The sequence below is a fragment of the Corella eumyota genome, chromosome 4 (assembly GCF_963082875.1).
Source record: "Corella eumyota chromosome 4, kaCorEumy4.1, whole genome shotgun sequence".
Taxonomy (NCBI): domain Eukaryota; kingdom Metazoa; phylum Chordata; class Ascidiacea; order Phlebobranchia; family Corellidae; genus Corella; species Corella eumyota.
Window position 1 is genome coordinate 7315518 of NC_137493.1, and position 25232 is coordinate 7340749.

At 31.3% G+C, this 25232-nt stretch overlaps 4 protein-coding genes across 4 annotated transcripts; 2 read left to right on the forward strand and 2 right to left on the reverse strand.

Moving 5' to 3' along the window:
* The first annotated feature begins 232 nt into the window (after nucleotides 1–232).
* Nucleotides 233–4020, forward strand: LOC145749836 (dnaJ homolog subfamily C member 2-like). Its single transcript, XM_082565704.1, has 12 exons — nucleotides 233–394; nucleotides 496–629; nucleotides 894–993; nucleotides 1120–1318; nucleotides 1457–1651; nucleotides 1796–1948; nucleotides 2091–2301; nucleotides 2374–2535; nucleotides 2616–2800; nucleotides 3016–3218; nucleotides 3293–3438; nucleotides 3560–4020. The coding sequence occupies exons 1-12, from the start codon at nucleotides 343–345 to the stop codon at nucleotides 3611–3613; spliced, it is 1794 nt and encodes a 597-aa protein (XP_082421830.1). The 5' UTR covers nucleotides 233–342; the 3' UTR covers nucleotides 3614–4020.
* A 251-nt stretch (nucleotides 4021–4271) lies between these two features.
* Nucleotides 4272–7950, reverse strand: LOC145750184 (uncharacterized). Its single transcript, XM_082566149.1, has 11 exons — nucleotides 7630–7950; nucleotides 7444–7545; nucleotides 7177–7323; nucleotides 6766–7042; nucleotides 6390–6572; nucleotides 6147–6273; nucleotides 5679–5823; nucleotides 5474–5561; nucleotides 5289–5379; nucleotides 4979–5189; nucleotides 4272–4751 (listed from the first exon to the last, which is right to left on the reverse strand). The coding sequence occupies exons 1-11, from the start codon at nucleotides 7786–7788 to the stop codon at nucleotides 4605–4607; spliced, it is 1677 nt and encodes a 558-aa protein (XP_082422275.1). The 5' UTR covers nucleotides 7789–7950; the 3' UTR covers nucleotides 4272–4604.
* A 720-nt stretch (nucleotides 7951–8670) lies between these two features.
* LOC145749313 (NUAK family SNF1-like kinase 1) lies at nucleotides 8671–23463 on the forward strand. The gene is made up of 7 exons (XM_082565046.1): nucleotides 8671–8882; nucleotides 16880–16997; nucleotides 17611–17762; nucleotides 18584–18649; nucleotides 19044–19163; nucleotides 20394–20526; nucleotides 21203–23463. Exons 1-7 carry the CDS (start codon nucleotides 8682–8684, stop codon nucleotides 22489–22491), a joined length of 2079 nt encoding a protein of 692 aa, XP_082421172.1. The 5' UTR covers nucleotides 8671–8681; the 3' UTR covers nucleotides 22492–23463.
* LOC145749314 (uncharacterized) lies at nucleotides 23265–25041 on the reverse strand. The gene is given in 2 exon segments (XM_082565047.1): nucleotides 23265–24549; nucleotides 24552–25041. Coding segments are annotated over 2 exon segments (1077 nt in total). The 3' UTR covers nucleotides 23265–23962.
* Nucleotides 25042–25232: the final 191 nt, after the last annotated feature.

Genomic DNA, 25232 nt, shown 5'->3' on the forward strand with positions numbered 1-25232 from the left:
TAGTTTTTTGTCGTGGTTTAACTTAAAGGATAAGGCTAATTAAATTTTTACGTATAATTGTGTCATTTACTACCTACTGTGTTGTTTTTTAACGTACACTAACACAATATAAAAATTGACTTGTTTAAACGTTTAAAAAACCACGTGGAATCAAAGACAAATCATTTACAGTTATAAAAAAATAATTTTTATAGCCTTCAAATTTTAATATTTACTAACTTTCTACAGAATACGTGCATAGAATTAAAAATTTTAAGCTTTGTGTTGCCATACATCATTTTACTAACTTTGGCATATAAATTTGCACGTGTTTCATAGTTTAGTAGGGGTGTACACTTAAGGATGTCAAGAACAAAAAGTGTATTAACGGTTGCAATTTACGACAAATTTCAAGGTATGGTTCCAGTACTATATTCTCTTGATTATTGTATTTTAATGTGTTACAATATTCTGATTAAAATAATGTTTCACTTATTTGTAATGCTTAAATTCTAGGTCCTGTCGGTGATTTTATAAACTTGTATCGAATTAACCAACAAACTCGCATCCGTAAAAGACTTCAAAAACAGAAAGAACTTGGTCAAATTTCAGATAAAGATTTAGTTTTAGTTGAATATCCTGAACTTAAGGTTATTGAAATTTATTCTAATAGTATGAATTTATTGAGAGACCATGCCATATTATACTGTAAAAGCATATCTAAAAACCTAATATTTTAAACCATAAATTTGACTTTGTTATTTTTTCCCTATTTCAATGTATTGTTGATTGTTTAGGCTATTTCGTTTTTTGTTACTCTTATTGATGCATAAAAATTTAGAAAAAATAATTAAATCTTAGCCACCTGTTCTTAAAATTAAAGCTCAAAAAATTACAAGTTTATATGGTTTTAGAATCTTGATCCAAAGAATTGGAAGGACCAAGATCATTATGCAGTGCTTGGTCTTCCTAAACTGAGGCATAGAGCTACTCAGGATCAAATTAAATTTGCATGTAAGTCTTAATAAAAATAAAAAATTTTATATTGGTTTAATAAACCAATTTTTCTTTTTGTTTTAGTCAAGTGCAACAAAGGTATATTTGCCAATAAAATGTGATATTGAATAATATTTATTTTAGTTCGAAAAGCTGTTTTAAAACATCATCCAGACAAAAGAAGAAGGGCTGGTGAAAAATTAAAAAAGAATGAAAGTGATGATTATTTTTCTTGTATAACACGTGCAAATGAGGTTCTTGGAACGCTTGAATCTCGAAGATCGTATGACAGCGTTGATCCTAATTTTGATGATGAAATTCCACCTCAAAATAAAAAATCAAGGTAAAGTTGGGTTATGTTTTCTTATTTTAAAATAATCACAAGTTAAAAATAAGGTTGTTATCCTATTCGTATTATTCACTTTTTTTTCAATCTATAATAGATATTTAGACATTTTAATTACCCAACTACACTTTGCAGAAAAAACTTTTACACAACTTTTGCGGAAGTGTTTGAAAAAAATTCAAGATGGTCAGATGATGAGAATGTTCCTTTGTTGGGTGATGAATATTCGTCGATCGAAGAAGTTGACGCTTTCTATCACTTCTGGTACAATTTTAATTCGTGGAGGGAATATTCCTACCAAGATGAGGAAAATAAAGAGAAAGCAGAAGAGTAAGTGTTGGATTTTAACTTTATTTTTGCTTGTTGTGGATATTTATAGCTCTGGCGGTATCTTGACTTACATTTTTTTTTTATTTTTACTATTTTAAAACACTTATTTCAAATTTGCAATCTAAATTTAATTTTTTTTCTAAGTGCTTATGAACGAAGGTGGATGGAAAAGCAAAACAAAGCAGCTCGAGCCACTAAAAAGAAGGAGGAAAATCAAAGAATTAGACAACTTGTGGATAATGCTTATGCTTGTGATCCTAGAATTAAGAAATATGTGGAACAAGAAAAAAAGAAAAAGTTTGTTGTTTAGTTAAAACAATTTTTCTTTTATTTAGTAATTAAATTGCTGTAAATATATTTTGTTCAATATATTTTGCTGGTAACAGTTATTTATATTATTTTGTTATCTTGCAATATTTATTAATTTTTTACGTTTTAGGGAAGAAGAAAAGACCGCTAAAGCTGAAGCAGCTAAAAAAGCAAATGAGATAAAAATTACGGAAGAGAATGAAAGAAAAAAGAAACTGGATGAAGAGAAATTTAAAATTGAGGAGGAGAACCGTAAGAAAGCAGCAGAACTAAAGAAAGAGAAAGACAAAGAAAAGAAAATAATGAAAAAAGAACGCCAAATCTTAAAGAATTTTTGTAAAGTAAGTTTTTTTAAATTTTTTTGAGGCAAAATAAAAAATGATTAATATTTGAATATATATTTTTGTTTTTAGACAAATAATTATTTCCGTGAAAGTGATTCTGAAAGAATAGATGTAATAAATCAAGTTGATCATTTATGCGTTTCCATTGATCTTTTAACAATTCAGAATTTAAATAAGGAAATTCAATCATCCAGTAATCAGCAAACTGCACAGAACTTAGTTGAAGCTGAAGTAAGAATTTTGAAAATAAAATGTAAAAATATTTCTTTTAATAATTTAATAACATTTTAGTATTTTTTTTATTTTTGCAGTTAAAAAAATTGCAAGATAAAGTTGAAAAAGAAAAGCGCAAACATCTAGATAACATTTCGGGAAAAATGAAAAATGGTTCGACAACCAATGGAACCAGTTTAAAAGGGGGAAAAGCATGGACATATGATGATCTTAAAATTTTAATTAAAGCCGTTAATTTATTTCCTGCTGGAACCTCAAATCGGTAAACAATTGTTTGATTGTCAATTTTTTCTTGTACTTTACAATGCTAAATTTTCTGGAGAACTGTACAGTCCAAGTGATCTTAATTGTTTGTCAATTAAAGATTAAATAACAAAATTTTTTTGCATGGTTTAATTGGGTAATTATTTTTTATACATATTTAATGTATTTGATTTTTTTTATCTAAATTAAAATGATTTTACATAAAATATATAGATGGGAGGTGGTAGCAACTTATGTGAACACTCATGCCGGAGTTAAAACTCGAACTGGTAAAGAGTGTTTGGCGCGAGCCAAAAGTATTAAAGAAAGTGACTTAAAAGCTCAGGTCAACTCGAAGGCTTTTGAGAAATATCAAGAAAGTCATTCAATTGAACCTGTAGCTAAACCTAAAAATGATGAAATATCTCAAAGATTCGGTAAGTAATTTTATTATATATAAATGTAATTAGCAAGCTTCAATCTTGAAAATTTAACAAATTTACTTTTAAAGATGGGCCTCGTGCTTGGACTTCTGATGAACAGAAACTTTTGGAACAAGCTCTTAAAACTTTTCCAAATTCAACTGCTCAAAGATGGGACAAAATTGCTGATTCAATACCAAATAGAACTAAAAAAGAATGCATGATACGCTATAAGGTAAATCTTGTTTGTTTTTTTAAAGAACAAATAACCTATAAATTAATTTTAAATAAAATCAAATCTTTTAACGATTAAGAGATTTGTTATAATATAGTATTTTGTTATTTTTTTCTTTTAGGAACTTGTTGAAATGGTCAAGGCAAAAAAAGCTGTAAATCAAAAGGCTAAATAATTATTACAATGATTGCTTTATGTGTATAAAAACTTAGTAAATAAATTATTACCTAACCTTGGCAAGTACATACTAAGCTTCTGCAGCATAATACCTTACGAACAAGTGTAATTCATATATTTGTCTACTGGTTGTCTTGTTCAACAATTTGGTATTATTTAAACACAGTTATTTATTATTCTTAACTATAGCTAACGAATTGCAAAAGCACTTGTAAGTTTTAGGTAATTTTTCTTTTTTTTACAATGTGCCTTTCGTTATACCAGCGATTCTGCTTACTGTAAAACAATGTGGTGATTGTTTTCATATTTAATATTTTTTAATAAAACTGGCAGCCACGTTCATTTATTACCTAAGTGTTGTGAATATTTATAATTTTACTTTTTAATGAAATAGTCCATAATATTAAGTTAACTAGCTAACAAGTTGTTTTATTTAATTTTATTTGAAAATGTAGTTCTTTAAAATAGAATTGGCTAAATTGCTATACTTGAAACTAGTCCTTTATTTTTTCCTAAAAAAATTCAAATTATCTTTCAAACCTTAAAATTGGTTGAACTACCTGAGTTAATTTTAAACATTTCAAAGTAGTTTTAAATAGGTAGAACTTTATTTGAAGTGTAATATAAAAGTATCAAAAAAAAGAGTACAATGAAAATTGATACGGATAAAACACTGTTAAGGTTAGTAGTTCATGATAGAAAGAGCAGCAAAGAAAATTTAAGCACAATCGAAAAACACACTTACAAGTTGAATTTGCCGTATAAATACATGCCACAATATAGACAGAAAGCACAGTAGAAGGTTTAAAATACAACAATTAAGTGGTTGGCTTTGCAATGACAGATAGATTAAAAAGAAGTTACAAAACAAATGATCACTTAAACACAAAAAATACGTGGAGATATAACCAATAAAAAAAAAGTTACAGATTAAATGTTGAACTTTTGCAAATTTTGATTTCATAACAGAATGCCACCCACAAACTAAATTAATTCTCTTCCCAAAAATGACGTTGTTTATCTGTTAAGTTTGCAACTTTTTGCATAAACTCATTAACGCTCTCTTGTTTTAAAATTGGATTTTGACGGTTCATAATCGATCTTCGTCGCAAATTGTAGCCTCCAACAATTACCCCCTATAAATATTAAAATATTGTCAGTTACAAATTTATATAATATAGATTAAGTTAATCACAGAACATACACACACAATATAAAAAAGTATTAACTTTTTGCATTCGAGATTTTTTTTCTGTTACTTAATTAAGATACAATTCCATTGGCAAAAATTATGTTCGGATTGTAGGTTTTCTTCAACAGCAAAACACACAAAAGTTACCTAAAAAAATTATATTAAACTTACTTGAGTTTCAGCAACACTTTCATTTACCTCCTCGATCACTGAGTTAATACTGGATCTTCTGCTCGAGGAACTGTCTCTGTGCGAAACAATGTTCCTAAGTGGCGTAGATGAGCGCCGTACAGAACGAATCATAGCTGAAACACTGCCAGATCTTCGGCGACGATTTTGAGAGCTGTTGGTCATATAACTCGAAGCAACAGATGTATCAGACCTGTATAAACAAAACAATGTTAAAATTTGTAAATTTTTCTTTAAACAGAGTTCATCTAAAATTTTCTTTATCTAAAGATATTTAAAATTCGCTACTTACCCAGAATCTTCCCCAACAAAAGTAATGTCATCTTCATCCTCCGAGTCTCCAAGCAGTCGTATTGATGGAGATCCCCGATAACTCGAGTTACCTTTTTTGTTAATTAAATTTATAAAGAAATAAAGAGAAATATGTATTTACAATAATTTTTATTGAAATTATCTTAAATTGATGTGAACACTTACCTTGTTGCATAGAATCATCAAGTCTGGCTACAACATTGTTAAGTGCATTTATCTCTCCATTCTTTACAATATCAACCACCTTTGTATTCTGGTCATAGGCAAATGGATATTATTTGTAAGTAGAAATATTAGATTTACCACCAAAAAAATCCTAGTACATATTTCTGTTACATAACACAAAAAATAGATCTTATTATAGTTATACTTGTTCTGGTTTAGTGGAAGAGTTAAGGTCACTAATTGAATGAATTGAGGTAATTCCTTGTTCCTTAAGAATGCTCTGAAGTTCTAAATTTTGCCTCCGAATTTCTTTCAACAAATCGTTGTTGATTTTGTTGTAATCCTTATACCTGAATTAAACAAAACCCATGTTACACTCAAACAATTTCTTTTTAGTATTTATTTATCCCCAATGTAGAAAGGTTAATTTCATGGCTAAGCATTTGGTTCGTTTGTTAGCATTTGGTTCGTTCACAACCCGGTTTTAGGGTAACTTCAGCATTTCGGGATACTATAGATTATATTTGCCTGGTAAATGAACTGATGATTGCTTTTTGGTTAAGCAAAAGTTTAAACTGTTTGTGATGCCTTTAAACCCAGTACGTCACAATTAACTGAAGTCTTTTAACAATGATGCTATGCTTTAAATGTTAGTATGTGAAATATTGCTAACCTGACAATGCATACTAGCATAGCGATGATGGAAAGAACAGTGTACACTTTTCTGCATACCCACATATCAGCATAAACATCTTCTGAAAAAATCATACTATCTACAAAGTCACTATCTCGATCTGGTCCTAAAAATTTTTGAATCAGGCATAAAAGAAAACATTTGTTATGCAAAGTTTGTACGAAACTTTAAAAGTAAATCAAAGAATTGAAAGCATGGTTTACCAAAGTTAGAGATATTTACTTAGTCTGTAATTCACAATTAGTCGCTCTGTTGCAAAATTTAGCGTAATGAGACCAAACATCCAAATTCTGGCCGAAGCAGTTCTGGAAGTTGATGTTAGAATGTAAACCAAAAGACATGCACCAACGTAAAAACCAAATGTGTAAATACTTGTGAATTCACCAAGAACAGTTTTCTGCAAAGCTTTAAACAAAAAAGGAGCTTTTAAATATATATATACTTAAATCAATATGGTACTGAATATAAAATCAAAGCATTTACTATTTATAATACTGATTACAAATTAAAATATTTATTTTTAAAAATTTATTTAATCTAGTTTTTAGCTCATCAATAAAAGTAATAAAAATATATAAACAAAAAGTTTTATTTATACCTGCTACTCTGTCAAAGACCTCTGCAAATAGGATACGCTGCTCCCTTATTACTGCTTTCGTTTCTTCATGTGATTTTTGAACATCATGTACAGATTGGAGCATATTTTCTCTCATCATCTGATCATTTCGAATGATTTTTTCCTGATTTTCCAAAGTAACAGTTTGCCTTTCCACCATTACTTGGGCAATCTGTGAACTTTGTTCCAGTGAACTTGCAACTTCTTCTGAGTTGTCAGCTAAACGTGAGATTGTTGTTTCTGTTGCTTCATGCCACACCTTAATTTTGTATCAAAGATGTAATTTAAAAAAATGAGGTACAATTTATTTTCTTCTAGTTTACTTATGTACACATATATGAAATATTTTTTCTGGTATTTTTATTTAACAGTGGTTATGCTCATGCATTAAACCTGGCTTTGGAGATGAAAACAGATTTGTTGGGTATGTGTAAAGAATTCAGTGTAAGTGTTAAATGCTGAATCTGTAAGAACTTTTTCATTTGTACATTCTGATACCGGTTGGTCTTCATCACATTCTGGAATATCACGTCCAGCACTCTGTAACAAAACAAAAAATTTTAAACTTTTTATTACAAATTATCATGATTTGAAGTCATTATAAAGAAATTTATTTATAAATTCAGCCACATGTATTAAAAAACATATTTTAACCCTTACTTGTAAGTGACATCTTGCAAAAGCATAAGCAATTCTTCGTTGCATTTCATCATTTAAATTTCGGCAACCTGATCTCAAAATCTCCAGTGCTTCTGTCCAACACTGCAAAAAATGTGAATTTGAAAAAAAATTCGTTTGACGAAATAGAAGCTACCATAAATTGCATTTGTAAAAATTAGTTTAAACCTTGCCATATTTCATGTGTTGAGCTTGTTTATAAATTTGTTGAAGTTGATTTTGAGCTACTGTAGAATCTCCGTCCGGTTGAACTTCTAACTTTGTACATTTGGTAAAAGTAAAAAACAATAAAAGTACACCGACCCAAAATAAATTTGAAGTGGCCATTTTCTTTTTTTTAAAGATTTTCAACGCAACGAAATGACAAGTTACTTTGTTTGACGTTGGCTTTTTACTTCTTGAATTGAGACTTTGTTTTAAAAGCAACTTTTTTTAAAATATACAAAAACTTATAAACAGTTTCGCAGCAGATGTCCAGTCGTAAATAAGAAAAAATTACGAGGTTTGCAGTTCGGTTTTAAATTTTGTGGGTTAAAAGTGTAAAACGTTTTATTATTTTATCCTCTTTATTTAACATAAAATCATTTTATCTCGACAGCCTTGTACCTCTCCACATTTAAAAATTTGTTTTATAAACTATTGTTCAGTTCGGTTAAAATTGGACCTAAGCTTATTCACAACGTGCTTGATCAAATAGAAAGGCGCTAGGGTGCGCTACAACACGTCTTTTGTTGTCACAAATACGTTGCGAGAGAGACCAGGAAATAGAGGCGTCAGAAAAAAGAAATTGTAAAGGCTGCTGATTCATAAACAAAGAAATGCGACGCGGGCAGCCATTTCGTTTTGTTTGTAGGTACGTTCATAAACAAGTTTCCGCAATAAAAGTCTGTAGTCATTAAAATATAAGCGTGTCAAAATAAGAGAAAAGCAACACGAGAAAGAAAATTCCCACGTAACCTCTAACACAGTTGTCGTCATTACATTTTAGTAGTTAGTTCCTCAGAATCACACCATAGTCATTAATCAAACAAAAAAACTATTAATATTATTTTTATGACATTTATTTGGCAAGGTTGATTTTGTTGAATGCTCTTTTATACAGACATTAGTTAATATGTAAAGACAACAAACAGATTTAATCAGAGTATTTATATATATTTTAAAAACTAATAACCTAGCAACCCAAATTTATTTTTTTTGTTTAGATCAAATATTTAAGGATGATAAAATCTGAATTACCAAGTAACCCAGTTGCAACAAGGGTTAAAACTACCACAACTGATGTCTACATCACCCAGTCACCCGTTCGAAGACATCACCACAGACATAATGTAAAAAGTCGATATGAGTTCCTAAAAAGTTTGGGCAAGGGAACTTATGGAAAGGTGAAGCTAGCAAAACATAGAGAAACTAACAAATTGGTGAGTAAATATAATTTTTAAATATTTATTATTCAAATAGCACATTTCATTTTATTTTGAATATTTTTAGCATTGTTGTTTAACTTTTTTTTTATTGCATCAAGTTGTTTTTAAAATAGATAAGATTTTAATGGACTATCTGATTTTTTTAAACTGTTTAATTGAACTTTGGCTATTTATTGATCACCATTTAATTGTGGGTTGAATTTAATGAAAATCAAATCTCAGAGGAATAGGTCAATCACAGTTTGATCAATATTCCCTTTTTCTCAGTTTTGTTTAAATTTTTATTTATTTGCAATAGTGTTAGTAATTGCTAAGTTCAAGGGTAATACAAATAACTTAGTTTTTTGTCCATTTTTTTTTTAAAAACCAAGTAGGCTACTTAAAGAAAAAACTAGCTTGTCTATTTTAGTATTGTAAACATAGTGGTTTATACCATAAGACAAGCAACTTGTTAAGGCTTTTAAGTTACAACTAATTGCTTATACAATGTGACTTTATGGATAAATATTACCTAAAATATTTTGTTTTTCTTACATTCTCCTTAATGGTGTAATTTAAAAATATGTTATCTTTTGTTACAAAAACTGCGGTATTGACATTTGCCCAGTACATCGCGTGTACGAAATTCTGAAAGTTTGCCAAATATGGTGCTCAGTTGAAGTTTAAAAACACCGCGTTTAGGGGCCCTAAGATTATCCCATTTCACGAGTAAATAAGCAACAATGTTGGAAATTTTATATTCGTGCGAATTGGTAACTTCTATCGTGTTGCTGTCACTTTATTGTGTTTTTGTTTATAAACAGCATTTGTAACTGTTGATACTAAAGTTTAATTTTTGATTATATAATTTTTATTAACGTGTAAAAATGTTGTGTCTTTGTTGCTGCTATTATCGTTCACAAAAATCAATAACCCAGCAGGCAACAATAAAAAAAACACTAGCAAATTTCTATGACGCAGATGTCTATTAATATTGGTCTACTTACATATGATTCCATCCCTTTATTCTATTCAATTGTCTCTACATAATAATCAACGTTTTTGTGTATTCGGTGTAATTATTGAAGAGGGAAGAAAATATAATTATCATCCGATTACCAGTTGAGTGTAAAAAATGTTAAGCGAGATTAAAGTTTTTACTTTCAAAAATTTTTGTTTTGAAGGTAACAAAAACAAGCTTGTTTTTTTGTGCAGTTATTTTTTTATAAAAGTTGTTGTTTAATATTTTCATATATCCTTTCTTAGTAACGCTTCGTTTTCGCTAAATTACTTTATTTACGATACCGTTCTCCTATATAGCACTCGTTGCTAGCGATTAACGAGTGTTACTAAATATAGACCACTTCTTGACGCAGCGTAAAAAGGGATTTCTAGGCGGTACCCTATGTGATTCATTCCCATAGGTTTGGTTCATACGCAGCATTACTCTAAGAGTAGTTTAATATAGTTACGTACGTAAGTCAATAAGAGGACAACTTACACCTATTATGACACAATTTGAAACGTTTGTTCAACGTGGGTCGGGTATTTTTTAAAGGCTATTTTAATTTCATACTTATACTTACTCAAGCACGCCCCGTTGTAATAAGCGCCCATGGACGTCCATCATAAAATCTATTAATAACTCCTAAGTTGTGTTGGCAACGGGTTTTTGTTGTATTTTCGAATTATATACCGGGTAGTGTGTTTAGTCTGATGTCAACAACGTATATAGGAGGCATGCAGTATTATTAACTAGTAGGCGAAATATTGATAGTCATTGGAATTGCGTATTACTACAATTACCACGTAATCGAAAACAAAACACTGGTGCTTATAATTCTGACTACCCGTCAGCTAATTAATTACTGGTGCCCGCCTAATTGGCCAACAAAAATTGCTAGCTCAGCATGATTCGACCAATATAGCAATGCGTCAAAGAATATGTCCATCGTTATATTTAGATTTTACATGTTTTAATTACTAGGTCAAGTCACGGTTTAAAATATTATGTTATTGCTTTTATACTAACACAACATGTAATTGGCTATGGCGAAATTGAATAAAATGTCACTCTGCCTTTGTTGAAAGGTTTATTTTTAGCAACACCACTTCAGAACAACAATATAGTATATAATAATAGTTTTCTAACTTAAACAGTCACAGTTTTTTCTTTATCATTGAACCTTTCTAAAATTGAAATTTAAGATTCTCCAATGTATAGCAGTATTTAAGATATCAAATTTCGCCTTTCACATAAACAGAATAAAGAAAATGCTTACATTTATTTTCCACAAAAGGCCCCGTACTTAAATTAAACCTAAGCACTTCACTAAAAACTTTGTCCTGATCGTGCTTTTAAGTGTTTTATTGTATTTGATTGATGAAAAAGCTGTGTTAAAGCAATCCCACACCACACTTGAACGGTTAATTAACAAATTATGTTTTAAACACAGTTTGTATACAATTTTTGATAATTTTGGTCGGCCTTGTATTTTCGAGACATTTCTGTCGCGTGGGTTGCGACATCAACCGCAGAGGCGGCCAAGTGGTTTTTAACTATTTTCCTATCCACTTGACTATTGTGACGTCATTTAAAGTATCCATAGCGACAAAAACGTCAGAGCAATCATAACTGGCCCTTGAATTTGCAGTAAGAGGCATGCTGGCGTATTGTTTGTGTTGATCAAGTAAAAGAGTTAGTAGTTAATCTGAGTTCATATGGACTTATATTCCCTATAATAACAACATGATTCGGTGAACGAATAACAAGCTTACACCGACCTATTTTTTAAATTCTCGTTACGTTCATTTGAGTTCGTTTTGGTATATAAGCGATTACGTTTCAATTGATTTATACACGCTCTAATATTTTTAGTGTTCAACCGATCGTAGGCTCTTTTATTACAGCCTTATCAACCCTATTTTATTCGCGCTAAGGCTTCTTTGATCTTAATCTCAATAACATTTTTTAGTTGGCCTGACTGGATAAGATATTATCATTATTTCTTAAGTTATGAGGTAAACAGTAGGCTGTACTGTTTGTGTTCAGGTGCAATATTTGGACTAAGTCGTTGCCTTGGTTTGGCTGTTGTTTGCCGTGTATTTAATATTGATCTTTATATTAGCGAGTAACGATTTTCATTGTTCTGTCGTTATTTAATGTAGACCGCTGGATTGAATTCGCTTCGTCATTGCTTTGTTGCTCAATAAGTGGTGAAAAACTCGACTTACCCCGACTTAACTAAGTTTTCCTAAATCCCAATTTATTGGAAAAAAATTGGGCCTCACACGTGTTAAAATGAGTCAAGAAATTTGTTTAGAGTTTTCGTAAGCCACGTGCTATGTGCTTGACTGACTTTGCCTTAAATTTGAAAATGTGGTGCAAGTTCGTACGTCAGAAGCTTCTCGAATCCCTATTATTACGTGTATTACTGTCAAATTAAACCCGTTTCAAAAAACCCCTTGTGCTTATTGGATTGAAAGTCATTGGGTAAATATGTTAGGATATTGGAAAAGTCTTATAATCCTATAGTGTAAAGCCAATGTATATTGTCTGGCCTTCTTTTCAGCTTTCGTAATCCAATCTTTTCTTCCTAATTAAATTAGCTATTTAAAAGCCAAACATTCGTTTTTGTTAGGTTGTTCAGTATGTTGGTGGCCACAAAAGGACCTTGTGAAAAACAACAACTAATTTTCTAATTGACATTGTGTGTAGAACAACACGCGCATGCATTCCCAACGCTACAATTATATAACAACAAAATTACACCAATTGCCAGGTAGTGGTTTTTAAGTCATACCCAACCGTGTTTTTACATGCCCCGACGTTAATGTTAATGCGATTAAGCGAACGTAATAACATAGAGCTAATGACTAGCGTTTAATTGCGATGAAAAGCACGCTGAATCGCTGCTGAATTGGCTGGAAATCTGTCTGGCGAAGGGCACAATTAGTAACCACTCTCCACTGAGTTTGGCGACGGAAATAGCACGCTAATCCACATCGCGTGTATACGACATATTCAATCAACATGTGATAATATGTTGCATTAAATTTAATCCCTTATTTAATGCGCGGTTGTAACTGTTAATTCCTGTAATAGAAAATAGTGTGACCTAACACTTTTACTCAACCCCAAATTATTATAAAATTTAATAATTTCATGATTGCAGCAAGGAATGTGTTTATAAATTTAAATTTTTTTATTATTACGAGCTAACTCAAGATAAAGTTGTTCAAGATAAAATTCCACATATATCAATCAAATAATTCTTAGAAAATAAGACTTTTGATTAAGTGATTTTATCACACTTTATACACAAATCTATGCATCTTGACTTGCGGTCCTGTTAAATTTTGACATTAATTGCAATAATCGTAAATTGCTGTCAGAATTTAGAAGCACTCTGTAAGTGTGTTGAAGTAGAAGATATATCTCGAGGCTCGGAATTAATAAAATTCAAGTGTGCAAGCGTATACTGTATTTAATGCGTTTTTTAATGTTATTTAGCATATAAGTTGTCATTCAGATCAAACTAGGCCAGTTTTGTTTTTTACCTATCGTGACTATTGTTACTCGATAAAAAATATTAAGCACAGACATTTTTTGTCATATATATATTCAGAATTGGTCTTTTTCGACGTTTATTTGCTCTTATGCGTTGGTCTTTTAGCGTGTGGCAATTATCTAATCTAAGGAATGTAACCCAGCAGGACAAGGACGCCAGTTTACGATTTCGGGGCGCCAAGTCTAATTTTTACATTCTGTTGTGCCAAGGCCGCGTATTGATTGTTTTTGAATACTAAAAAACATCATAAACAGTCCGATTGTTGACGTCATAAAATTTATTGATATTATGTCGTAAACATACCGCGGTAACATTGCAACAATAAAGCAATTTTTGTCGATCTTTCAATTTTATTTGATCGTTTAGTTTTTACTGCGCAGGCTTAACTGTTACGATACGGTTATTAATGCCAATGACCCTATTAATAGATGCGACACTAATGTGCTGATTGACACACGTCATAAATCACGTGATTTACGTCATTAATTTTAGTTTGCACTGTTTTATCGCATCTGATATACGCAAGCAAGTATAACTATTGCAACGATAGCCTTATCGACATATGCGGTTTAGGCGTTTGCACACAAATACATTGGCACTCTGCACAAGATTTCTACTGGCTTGTTTATTAAAAATGCGTCGGCGTGTTTACGGAAACGTTCTTCTTGTGACGTCATAAGGTTGTGTTTGTGTTTGTATTTTACCTGAAGATAACAGTTGGTGGATTAATAAAAAACAAATATTTAAAAAAATCAATAACTCGACAAAAATTTACGATACACTAAATTCAGAGACAAGAAAAAATACAGAAAAGTTGTTTTTTACAAGCACGTCAATTTTAGGGCAAATTATTTTATTAAAAATTTGAAAAACCACAACACACCTATTACTTCTCCTCAGCTACCTACATGCTGGTAAACAAACAACGCCCACGCGAATATGTGGTGTAAAAAAATTCCCTAGTTTTGTACTCCTGTTAATTATTTATATTATTACGTCAACAGTTCTGCATTTGGAGAAAAAAAAAACAGATCGTTGTCGAACAGGTTCGAGTTAGATGTTTGCTGATAATTAAAGTTTAATGCAGTTTGTGTAAGGGCGATAAAGTGTCTCGCCAACAAAAACTTCAAAGCAGTTTTTGTTGTGCAAATTGCTTACTTGTCAAACAAACCATTAAAAATACATGACTGTAAAATATTTTTTATTTGAACAACTAACTTTACCCTTTTGTTAATTTTACTATTATTTAAAATAGGTGATTTCCATATTTTTTATGACCCATCGTTTTAACAATTGTGTGATCTTTTTAACGACTGTTGCAATACAACAATAGTCAATTGTTTAATTAATCCAATATTGTATGTGTTTTACATTCAAGTAATATCAAGTCTTCTTTAATTTATAAAAAAAATCCCAAAGTTTTTATATTATGCATTGTGGTTAATATTAATTGGGTTAATTTAGCTAAGCTGTTTCTTTCTCAAGGTTGCTTGTCACCTTCTACAAACGTAGACACCTGTTCCTTGTTTTGTCATAATACAAACAGATCACGTGATATCGGTGTCATCTGAAGTCGAATTACGACAAATGGCGAAAACAAGTCTTTAAATGGTTTATGTTTTGATTTTTCAGTACCGCGTTACGCCAGTTTAGCTGGCGCATATAACGGAAGCGATCTTTAAAAATAAAATTCTATTTCAGATATAAGTTTACACATTTTAAAGGCGCCTTTGTCTTACAATCGTGTGTAACATAACCTTTGAACTTATACATTTCCTGGCGTTAATAATATAGTGATATCCATCTGTGACAACCTGTTTACGCTTATCGTTTGGCCTAGAAAAACGACACTTGAGACGCTTGGCCGATATGTTTTTTCTTAAAAGTGGTCAACAAATTTTGCTGTCCGCGTTTCACCTCTCGGCCTGTAGTTTTCGATTCGAGTGGTTGGCTTTAAGAAATTCAAACGCTAATGTGTTTGTTTTCGTCATTTAGACGCCGAATAATATTTACTTTTTCGTCAAAGTCTTTTATTTTTGGCCGAAACACTGCTCGGGCAATAAAAAGTGAAAATTTTATTACTGTTCGGAACAGCGTTTAAATATTTTATGTACCGGTTATTGTGACGTCAATGACTATTTCGTGAACCAGCAATGGTCTTTGTTTTGTGCCGACCCGGCGGGCGCTTGTCAGCATATTTCGTTTCTCAAAACCTAACAATCAACTAGCCTGATTTTTGTATTGTTCTCTTAGCAATGTCGTGTTATGACGCGCACATTGTGTTTATATTTGGTAGTTTATTAACGAATACGCAAAAAAACATTCTAAAAACCAACAAAAAAATTTCTTCGAAACAGAATTCCTTATTTGTACTTGACAGTATTTTCTGCTATTTTATAGGGATATCTGATCTTTGACATCATATTGCAACCAACCTAAACTAAGGGTATTTAGGTTTAATACGTGTTGGCTTTTAAGAAACCGAACTGCGTAAATTATTATTGTTTTGCTAATTTTCGATTGTACAGTTTGTTATATTGTGTTTGATTTAAAATTCAGTTTGAATAGACTCTACATTTTTTCATTAATATAAATTTTCCAGTTTCATAGGGTTGCGTGTCTGATTCATACTTTTCAATTATGCTGATGTTTCGTTTTTCCTTATCTATTGTCTGCCAAGTGACCTTATGCCATTCCTATAGTTATTATGGAATGCTGACTAAAACAATTTCTTTTATTCCAAAGAATGTATATTTTTCGTTCTATACAATTTATCTACATATTTTGTTTGTAAAAATAGAAAGGTGGTTTGAGTTGATAAGGCTTAACTATTATTTTGTTGGGATAGATTAATTGGCTTATTTATCCATAAAACACAAACTTAATCCCATTAAACATTTACCAAAGCAAAAGTGTTTATATGTTTAAAATAGCCACTTTAATCTTGTTTTTATAAATAACATGAAATATTGCTAACAATGTCAAAAACTTTTTTTTTTAAATATTTAATCTGAAGTATTTTAATATTTTTCTTTATATTTTCAGAAAGCTCTTTGTGCTTTGACCAATTTATTTAGATTAAATTTTTGGATTAATTGAAATATAATGTCATTTTTTGACCTCCTTGTACCATCCTAGGCTAAGCAGGTTCAAAAAATTATTTAGGATAAATATTGTGCCAAAAAAATCAATAAAATAACCAAAATCAATATTATTTGGCCGCATAAAGTGATTATAAAATGTTTTAGGGGCTTAGTAGATTAAATTCTTACAGATTTATTGCTTATTTGATTAAATCTCTGCATCACAAAATTGACTAAACCTCAAACTTGAATTTATTGCTTAAGATTAATAAAATAAGTAATCTATTATTTTAAATTTGTATAATAAATATAATAATAATGTTAGACTTAAATTAAAAAAAATGTTTTTTGGTTGTAGGTTGCAGTAAAAACAATTAAAAAAGAAAAAATCAGAGAAGTGGACATGAAGCATATTAGAAGGGAAATGGAAATAATGTCATCAATAGAAAATCAACATATTATTCAAATATATGAAGGTAGATGAAATTGGACTTTCTTTTTACGATTGCTTGGGCAAAATAATTTTGTAAAATAATTGGGAAAATTAATTTAAAGTTTTTATCCAAAAAAGGTAATAGATTGACATGTTTCCAAAGCTGTTGTTTTTTTTCAATTATTTATTTTTAATATTAATTCTTAGTTAATATTTCATGCATTATTATGTAAGCATAACAAATGTGATATGAATCATTGGGTAAAAATTTTGCTTTTTTTAAAATATTTTTCAGATTTGGGTAATTGAAGTGGTTTAAAAACTGAAATGTGAAAAATTCCCTTTTTTGTCATTTTTCTTTTAAATGTCAAATTATGAATTGTTTATGTAGTCAATTGGCATGGTAGAAAACGTTATTAATAATTGATCATTTTAAATGCTTGGCACGCAGACAGTTTGTTTAAATATTTAAACGTTTTAAAAATGCAAAACAATTTTAGTGTCATCTTTCTCTTTTTACCTTTTCTCCAAAACAGGTAATGAATTAAAATACAGAATATTTTATTATCCCCATTCTATTTTTGTATTATAATAGCCTATACTACCTTAGGAAATTTAATTTTTTTGAAATTTTAAATTAATTTTGCTTTTTTTAGTGTTTGAAAACCATGACAAAATAGTAATTGTGATGGAATATGCAGCAGGAGGGGAGTTGTACGATTACCTCGCACTTAAACGTGGAATTTGTGACCAAGAGGCCAAAAACTTTTTCAGACAAATTGTGTCGGCTGTTAGATACTGCCACAAAGTAAGTATTATTTATAACACAGTAAAAGAAAAAATTTACATATTTTAATTAAAAATTTAAGACTGTCTAATATGATTCAATTAATACCACTACAAATAAGGCCAAAATTTGTAGAAAGTTATAAAATTAAAAAATACTGATTTTAAGTCTAAAGATTTGATATTTAAATTACTTTCAAATTATTTAATACAAGAGAATTCGGTTCACTATTTTCTATAGGCCACCACATTGTATTATTGTGACCAGCGGTTAGTTAATAATCCTTACTTCCTGCCCTTAAGTAATTAATTGCAAGTAATTTGCATTGGGTATATTTTCAGTACTTTTCCATTCTTAAATGCCGTTTAATAGCACACCTACTCCCTTTACTTAGCATAAGGCTGACATTATTACGGCATTTTTTCCGAATGTCAATATTTGATATTTGATTTTTCGCTAGCATTACATCATGCCTGAAATAGGGAGTCAAATTGTTGTTCCTGTCGTTTAGTTTAGCACAACTATAAATACATTAGGTCATTCGCTTAAATGCACTTCCTGAATTGCAAACATGACGTAATTTTTGACATTGACAACCCATATAAAACCGATAAACATTTATATTGAAATGCCACTGTAATTGGGTTCAACATTAAATATGATTGATCATTAATTTTAAAAAGGAAGGTTGTTGTTTGTTAGTTAATTGCATTCAGATGTTTGGCCTAGAGTTAACCTCGACCTACACCTAAAATAACTTCAAAAGAAAATTCAATATTTTTGTCACTTTAATGACCTCTAGGGACAGCTTTTTAAGTAATTTTTTTTACTGTTTATTACAGAGAGGTGTTGTCCACAGAGACTTAAAATTGGAAAATATTCTATTAAATAAGGATCACCAAATAAAGGTATGGCAGTTTGTTAAGTAAATACATTGTATAATGCTTGTCAATAAATGACATAATGCATGCACAATAGACAATTATACATACGCACATGTGTTGTTCAATAATAATTTTGACCTGTTATTTAATATTATGTTTCATTTTTTAAATAGTCAGGATCTTAATGACTGTAGAGGTTAAAAGGGTATTGCACCCAAGTTTTATTATATTTGATTTAAATTAAATGAGTAATGTATTGTATGACCTTGTTATAAAATACAACAATATAATAAATAAAATCTAAATAACATCAGTCAACCCTTTCAATTAGTTATGCGATTTTTTCGATGCACTATCCATCGTTTATTTTATCTTTGAAATGAATTAAAAAGTAACAGAAGTCCATTTCCATTTTTAGATTGCAGATTTCGGTCTTGCAAATAAGTTCAAAGTGGGAAGTCTACTTCAAACTTTCTGTGGAAGTCCGCTGTATGCTTCACCTGAAATAGTGACAGGAGAGCCTTATATAGGCCCAGAAGTAAGTTATTTATTATTTTCTTGGTTATTTTTAAACAGATTAGGCGATAATTGATACATGTGCATTGCAGTTGCACTTTAGTCGGCCTACATAAAGTTGATATACTATTTTGACATTAAAAATTAAAACAGAGCATTATTTTTTAAATATAAAGTTGATGTAAATCCTTTTAAATAAGAATCATAAAACTTCTTACAACTTGAGGGCAATATTTTTCTCAAAAAATAAAATTGACATTTGGTTAATTACCAATGTTAGTTTGCATTATATACGCTAAAGGGCATGTTTGTGTTAATGAATTATAGGGCCTAATGGGCCTTTCTTTGTGTACATAAGATTGGAATATTAGATTGTGATAATAAACCTGTCCTTCAAGGAAATTCGATGCCATTTACGTGCTTGTACGATTGTTTGTGCTGTTACATAATAGAAGACAGCATGTCTGGGTTATCTAGTCGAACAAGATATTGCTCAAAAAAATAAAGTTTAAATTCAGTTTCCCATTGCTGAAAATTTAATTTTAGCGTTTGTTAAATAGCAACCCTGCTGTTTGACCAAACATTTTTGGTTACTTGAGTGTGGGTGCTGGGTCTTTGTCTACTTGTCAATACAAGTGTACATTTTATTCTAAGAAATATTAACCTAACCAAACCTTACGATCGGTGACATTTGGAAAACCCCGTATTTTTGTTTGCACTTGGGCTTGGCAGTTATTTGTATTCGTGCTTAAACCCTTATATTGTTAATATTTTACTTGCTCTTATATTAAAGCAATATATAGCCCAAGATCAACCAAACAATGTATTAAACATATATGATTTTAGCTCGACTTACACAAAGAAAATATGCTTTGAATGATATGTCATTGTGTGCTTGGGATATTTAGTAAGGACCTTGTATTTGAAAAGGTCTTGTCTGAACTTATAGCAAGCACAGTACACTTGACATTCCTATTGTTTTGTAACAACAGTTCTTGTCTGCGTGGGATTGCTGTTCCACACGATTGGAAGTGGAACCCGGTTGACTTATAAGCCTGATTAAGTTTTGGTCCTTGAAATAGTTTGTCCACCACTTTAAGCAACTCTAGGGTCAACTGTTTTAAGATTTAAATTTGCGGCGGGCGGTTTTAAAATTTGAAAACAAACAAAAGTCGTTTTTGTGTACTAAAACTAAAAATTTCCCACAAAATAATGGTTTTGGTATTATTTATTAAATTTAATTTTTTTACAGGTTGACAGTTGGTCCTTGGGTGTACTGTTGTATGCTTTAGTGTATGGAACTATGCCATTCGATGGCCGCGATTACACTGTTTTAACCAAACAAATCACAACAGGAGAGTTTAGCCAACCACCTTATTTTTCAGGTAATAAAATATTGATTTTATAATATAATCTATTGTTGTTTTGTTAGTATCGACCCCCCTGCTTGAATTTATTAAAAAGCAAATTTTGCCATTGATTTTGTGTGAAAAAATAATTTAATAAATATAAATACATGAGTGATAAAATATTTTAAATATTTCCTCTTACTGTACTTCAACAAAGCTGGTTATGTATGGATAGTCCTATCAAGTACATTCCTATCCTGTAATTATTGTGTCGGCTTTGAGTTAAACCGGATTTTACCGAGAGACTGGCACTCAATGGTGGCACTTGACCTACACAAGAACTTTAAAACTAGCCCGCTCGCTAAAGTACCAATGAATTGAATTGTCTAATAGAATTGGATTGTTATAAATCACTAACATTAATTCTAATCTGCAAAGATTTAAATATACAAATGGTTTTGTTTGCCTTTATATGTAAAATTATATGGCGACACAGTACTTTTATTGTATTGACATTTCTTTTAACACATACTGTTGCTAAAAAACAAGCGCGTTGTTTACTTTTCGCCTATTTTTGGTAACCAACATGTGGCCCTTCTAGCGCTTGTCAAGAGTAAGCAAACACTTACACATTCCAAGTTTGGGTTATTTTAAGTCAACACAAACTAACATGGTCTTACTAATTTTAACATATTTGAACGTTTATCTACAGAAGCCCATCAATTAATATGCTGGATGTTAACTGTTGATCCATTAAAGCGAGCGACGATTGACGACATTGCTAATCACCCATGGGTTAACATTATAAATGACCCTGTTTCTCTAACGACAACTAATGTTGATGACGTGGCAGATTACAACACCTACCTCGGCGTCGGAATCGATTTGAATGATAACATCTTGGAAACAACCAATTCAAAATTGGTTGGGGACTTACCAGAAACTTTAAATAATTATAACGAGAACCATTTAAATCACCATCACCCTAAAAGTATATTGAAGCATAAAGAAACACCAGTAATAATACCACCAACCCATCATAAGCCACCAACAATACCTCAACAACCAAAGCAACCATCTGCAGACACCATCCTAGCTGGTCAATTGGCAGCAGTGTGTGGTTTACATGCTAAAGATAGTTTAAAACTGAAAGTAAAACCACAAGGCGTGTCAAGTAAACGACGAGTTTTAAGATCAAAAAGGGACCGAGAGAGTGGGTATTACTCATCCCCCGAACGTGCCCCAATACCAGAAAACTCGCCTACTGTTACCCTGGAAACACAAAAAATCGTAGAGAGCACAACACCTATAGTACCACACATCAAAGGCTCACTAGTATCTGGCCAACAAAGAAATGCCAATATGAGACCAATTGTTGCCCCTAATGCCACTTTGCCTCCTCGAATTCCACACAAAAATAACAATGGTAAGGAATGTTATTTAATGCCTATTGCTGCACAGGATCGCCTGACCAGTGTTAGTAGTGATGAGGGAAGCAGTGTTGGTAGTCAAACAAGACCTGTAAGCACTTACAGTGATTCAAGCATTTTGTCGACAGACTCTTTCGATCTCTGTACCTTTGAAACTCATTTGCTATCACCTGAACTAACTGTTGGTAGTTATCCACTGCACAACAATCACCCCCTTAATAATGTGCATCATCAAATATTGCAAAATTCCCAGCGCCCAATGTCCTTAACAATAGCCCCTGATACTTTACCTCACGCCGATCCCAAAGCCTTACTAGATGATCAGGCACCTGGTTCCTTGACCCCAAATAGTGAAAAACTTGTTCGAGATTTGCAGAGGATTTTGGCCCCAAACGGACGTCGTTCAAGTCCAAGAAATCAAAGACAAGATTTAACTCAAAGGCCGCGGTCGTTAGATGACGCTGGTTCGTCACAACTCTCCACCATGATGACCCAGCTGAATATTGACCTTGAATTAGCTTACAAAAAGGCACTTGATATTTGTGCCAATCTAAAGGTAGCTGAAGTTTAACATCGGTCTCCAATTTTTATATTTAACAATCACTGCACATTAATATTTCCTTAGTATTTTCTGCACATTTCTATTTTATTTTTCTTTCTCTTGCTTTTCGTAGTTTATCTCTGCAGCATCCTATGTTCCTTCCAAATTATTATTATTTATTAAAAATAAAGCATTCTGGGCAGATTGTATTTGTTTGCATAATTTGAGTCTCACTCTTTCAGCTTATTGCCGTGTGGTAAATTTTTCTGCCAAGGGTGCTTTAAATTTTCTTTGTTGCATCATGGATTGAATGATTTTTTCGTCATTTAGGCTAGCCTACTGTATGTATTATGCATTGTGATAATTGTGTTTTTGCCACATAAAGCTACTGTGATATCTTATATTCGAAAAAGGCCAATTGTGCTAGAATGACAGTAGATGTTACTTATATTTAAAATTTAAATCTTAATTTAAGTAAAAAAAAACTAAAAACATTTCATGAAGCTAAATTTGACAGATGATTATACTTTTTATGATCAGTGCGAAATAGCTTTTAATACTAAATATGCTAAAGTAGTTGCAACAATGCTTACTTAGTTTTTTTTTCCTTTTCAATTAAAAACTTTTAAAACTACCCATATGGTACAAAGTGTTTTCATTGTTGATAGTATTTAAAATCCTTATATTTTGTTGTTTTACAGTAAAATATGCAAACAATATTAATATCTATTATAGTGTTCAACAAACCATAAATTCTTAAACAACAGTTTATTAGCAAAACATTTTTACAAGTGCTTATATAATAAAACAAAATTTTTATGAAATATTCTGTCAATACAGTTTGTATTTTTCCATTAGCAACAAAATACTTTATTTTAAAACAACTCTTTTTTTTTGCATGCGTAGCAATCAGCAATTTCTAACACTAATTACTGTTAGCACTTAATGCTATGTGCTATGTTTTAATTTTTTTTTATGCTTTTTAAACAATGTGATATTAAAAACATACCTTGGTTGTGTTTATTACTAAAAAGCCTATGTGAGGTAGGATACTAGAATAGTTAATCACCGACACCATTTATTATGATTGTTAAAGACTATAAATTTAGTCCAGGCAAATTAGTGAATGTTTATTAAAGCAAAGTTGAAAGGCATTTTTTATTTTCATTAAAAATAACAATTAACAAACAGCTGTAAGCTAAAGACTTATAAATGTCAATTTAACCCGAAGAAACTCAACCTGCAGATAATCTAGCCCCGGACAAACCAACCTAATAACCCCTTTTGTTTGTTTATTTTTTAAGTTTATCCTACAAGGGTCTCTTCAGGTTGAAATGACCAGTCACCATGCTAAGGACGTTTTTTACATTTATAACTATGTCATCTAAATATAAAAAATGATGCAAAATATAACAGATTAGAATGCTAAAAAAGACAACAGTAAGCAATGTATAATACACAGTCTTAGTGCGACATAACAAAGTCTAAGTGCAGCAAGTTTTTATTGTCCTGGAGGGTAAGGATTTTGTTCGTCTGAATTTTTTGACCCCAAAGTATGATTAACAGTTCTGTGATGTGCCTCATCAGCACGAATGGCAAGAATCACATCACGCATCATCGCATCATTGCCCAGTTTCCAATACTCGATTGCAATTTCAGGGGCTTTCATTCTAGACCACATTTTTAGTTCCCCATTGTCAATTGCTTCCAAACAAGAGGTATAATTTTTAACAGCCTCTTCTTCTAAATAGCCAACAAAGCGATGGCAAAAACTGGGGGAAATAAAGTAGGCTAGTGAAAATCCAGAAACAAACATACCCTGGGTGATCATAATGCACAATTTCATAAGGATACCAGGGTTTGCAACTCTCAATGCTGTCATGAGGTGCATTCTTTCATTTTCCGCCTCTTCCAGCAGTGTGTGAATCCAACCATGATCACGTTTAAGCATTCTTAGTGATCCTAAATGACGGACCATTGCACCTACCATTCCAGGAACCCCGGCTACTGTTTCTAGAAAGATTATCCGTTTAAGCCATTGTTTTTCATCCAGTTTTCCAGTCTTTTTACCTAAAGTATACCCGACCCCAAATCGAATGAAGTGCGAAGAACTCGAACACAGAAATATGCAAATTTATCGACTCGTGTTACTGGAGGTGTGTGGGTAATTCGAACTGATTCCAATTCTTCTGTTGTCCATATTGGATGGGGCAAGCGATAACCTCCATCGTTCATGGCACGAGCTTCTTCAATGTCAGGGTGAACTTCTAAGGGTTTAACCATTTTTGGCATTTCCCCCTTTTCTTTTTTGTGAGATTGAAAATGTGGCAAATGATCGACATCCAATCCCTTTAAACCATGGGTTGCTTTGGGCGGTACTGTTGCAGTCTCTTCTTTTTTTACATCAAGGTACCTTTGCCGCAAATGTAACCATCTTACTTGCATGGCAGCGATTGGTTTGGCACACTGGCATTGCTGTTGCTTGATTAGTGATAGTGTACTATGGTTAACCAATACAGCGGTGGAAAGAAAGGCTTTTCCACTAACAATTGGTAAAACTAAATACTTTGAGCAGTTCATTTAAAATAGTTTTACATGCACAATTATAAAATCTTAGTATTATTTTTTCTAAATAAAAAAAAAATAACTTTCAACTTATTGCCAAATACGAAGAAACTCAACCTGCAGATAATCTAGCCCCGGACAAACCAACCTAATAACCCCTTTTGTTTGTTTATTTTTTAAGTTTATCCTACAAGGGTCTCTTCAGG

Excerpts from the sequence above, each read along its gene's own strand:
- LOC145749313 (XM_082565046.1), top strand. The coding sequence starts at position 8,682 with ATGATAAAATCTGAATTACCAAGTAACCCAGTTGCAACAAGGGTTAAA. Across the intron at positions 16,998-17,610 it reads TATTATTCAAATATATGAAG|TGTTTGAAAACCATGACAAA; the intron begins GTAGATGAAATT and ends TGCTTTTTTTAG. Across the intron at positions 18,650-19,043 it reads ATAAGGATCACCAAATAAAG|ATTGCAGATTTCGGTCTTGC; the intron begins GTATGGCAGTTT and ends TTCCATTTTTAG.
- LOC145749836 (XM_082565704.1), top strand. The coding sequence starts at position 343 with ATGTCAAGAACAAAAAGTGTATTAACGGTTGCAATTTACGACAAATTT. Across the intron at positions 1,319-1,456 it reads CCTCAAAATAAAAAATCAAG|AAAAAACTTTTACACAACTT; the intron begins GTAAAGTTGGGT and ends TACACTTTGCAG. Across the intron at positions 3,219-3,292 it reads TGAAATATCTCAAAGATTCG|ATGGGCCTCGTGCTTGGACT; the intron begins GTAAGTAATTTT and ends TTACTTTTAAAG.
- LOC145750184 (XM_082566149.1), bottom strand. The coding sequence starts at position 7,788 with ATGGCCACTTCAAATTTATTTTGGGTCGGTGTACTTTTATTGTTTTTT. Across the intron at positions 7,043-7,176 it reads GTTTTCATCTCCAAAGCCAG|GTGTGGCATGAAGCAACAGA; the intron begins GTTTAATGCATG and ends TACAAAATTAAG. Across the intron at positions 6,274-6,389 it reads AATTGTGAATTACAGACTAA|GACCAGATCGAGATAGTGAC; the intron begins GTAAATATCTCT and ends AAAAATTTTTAG.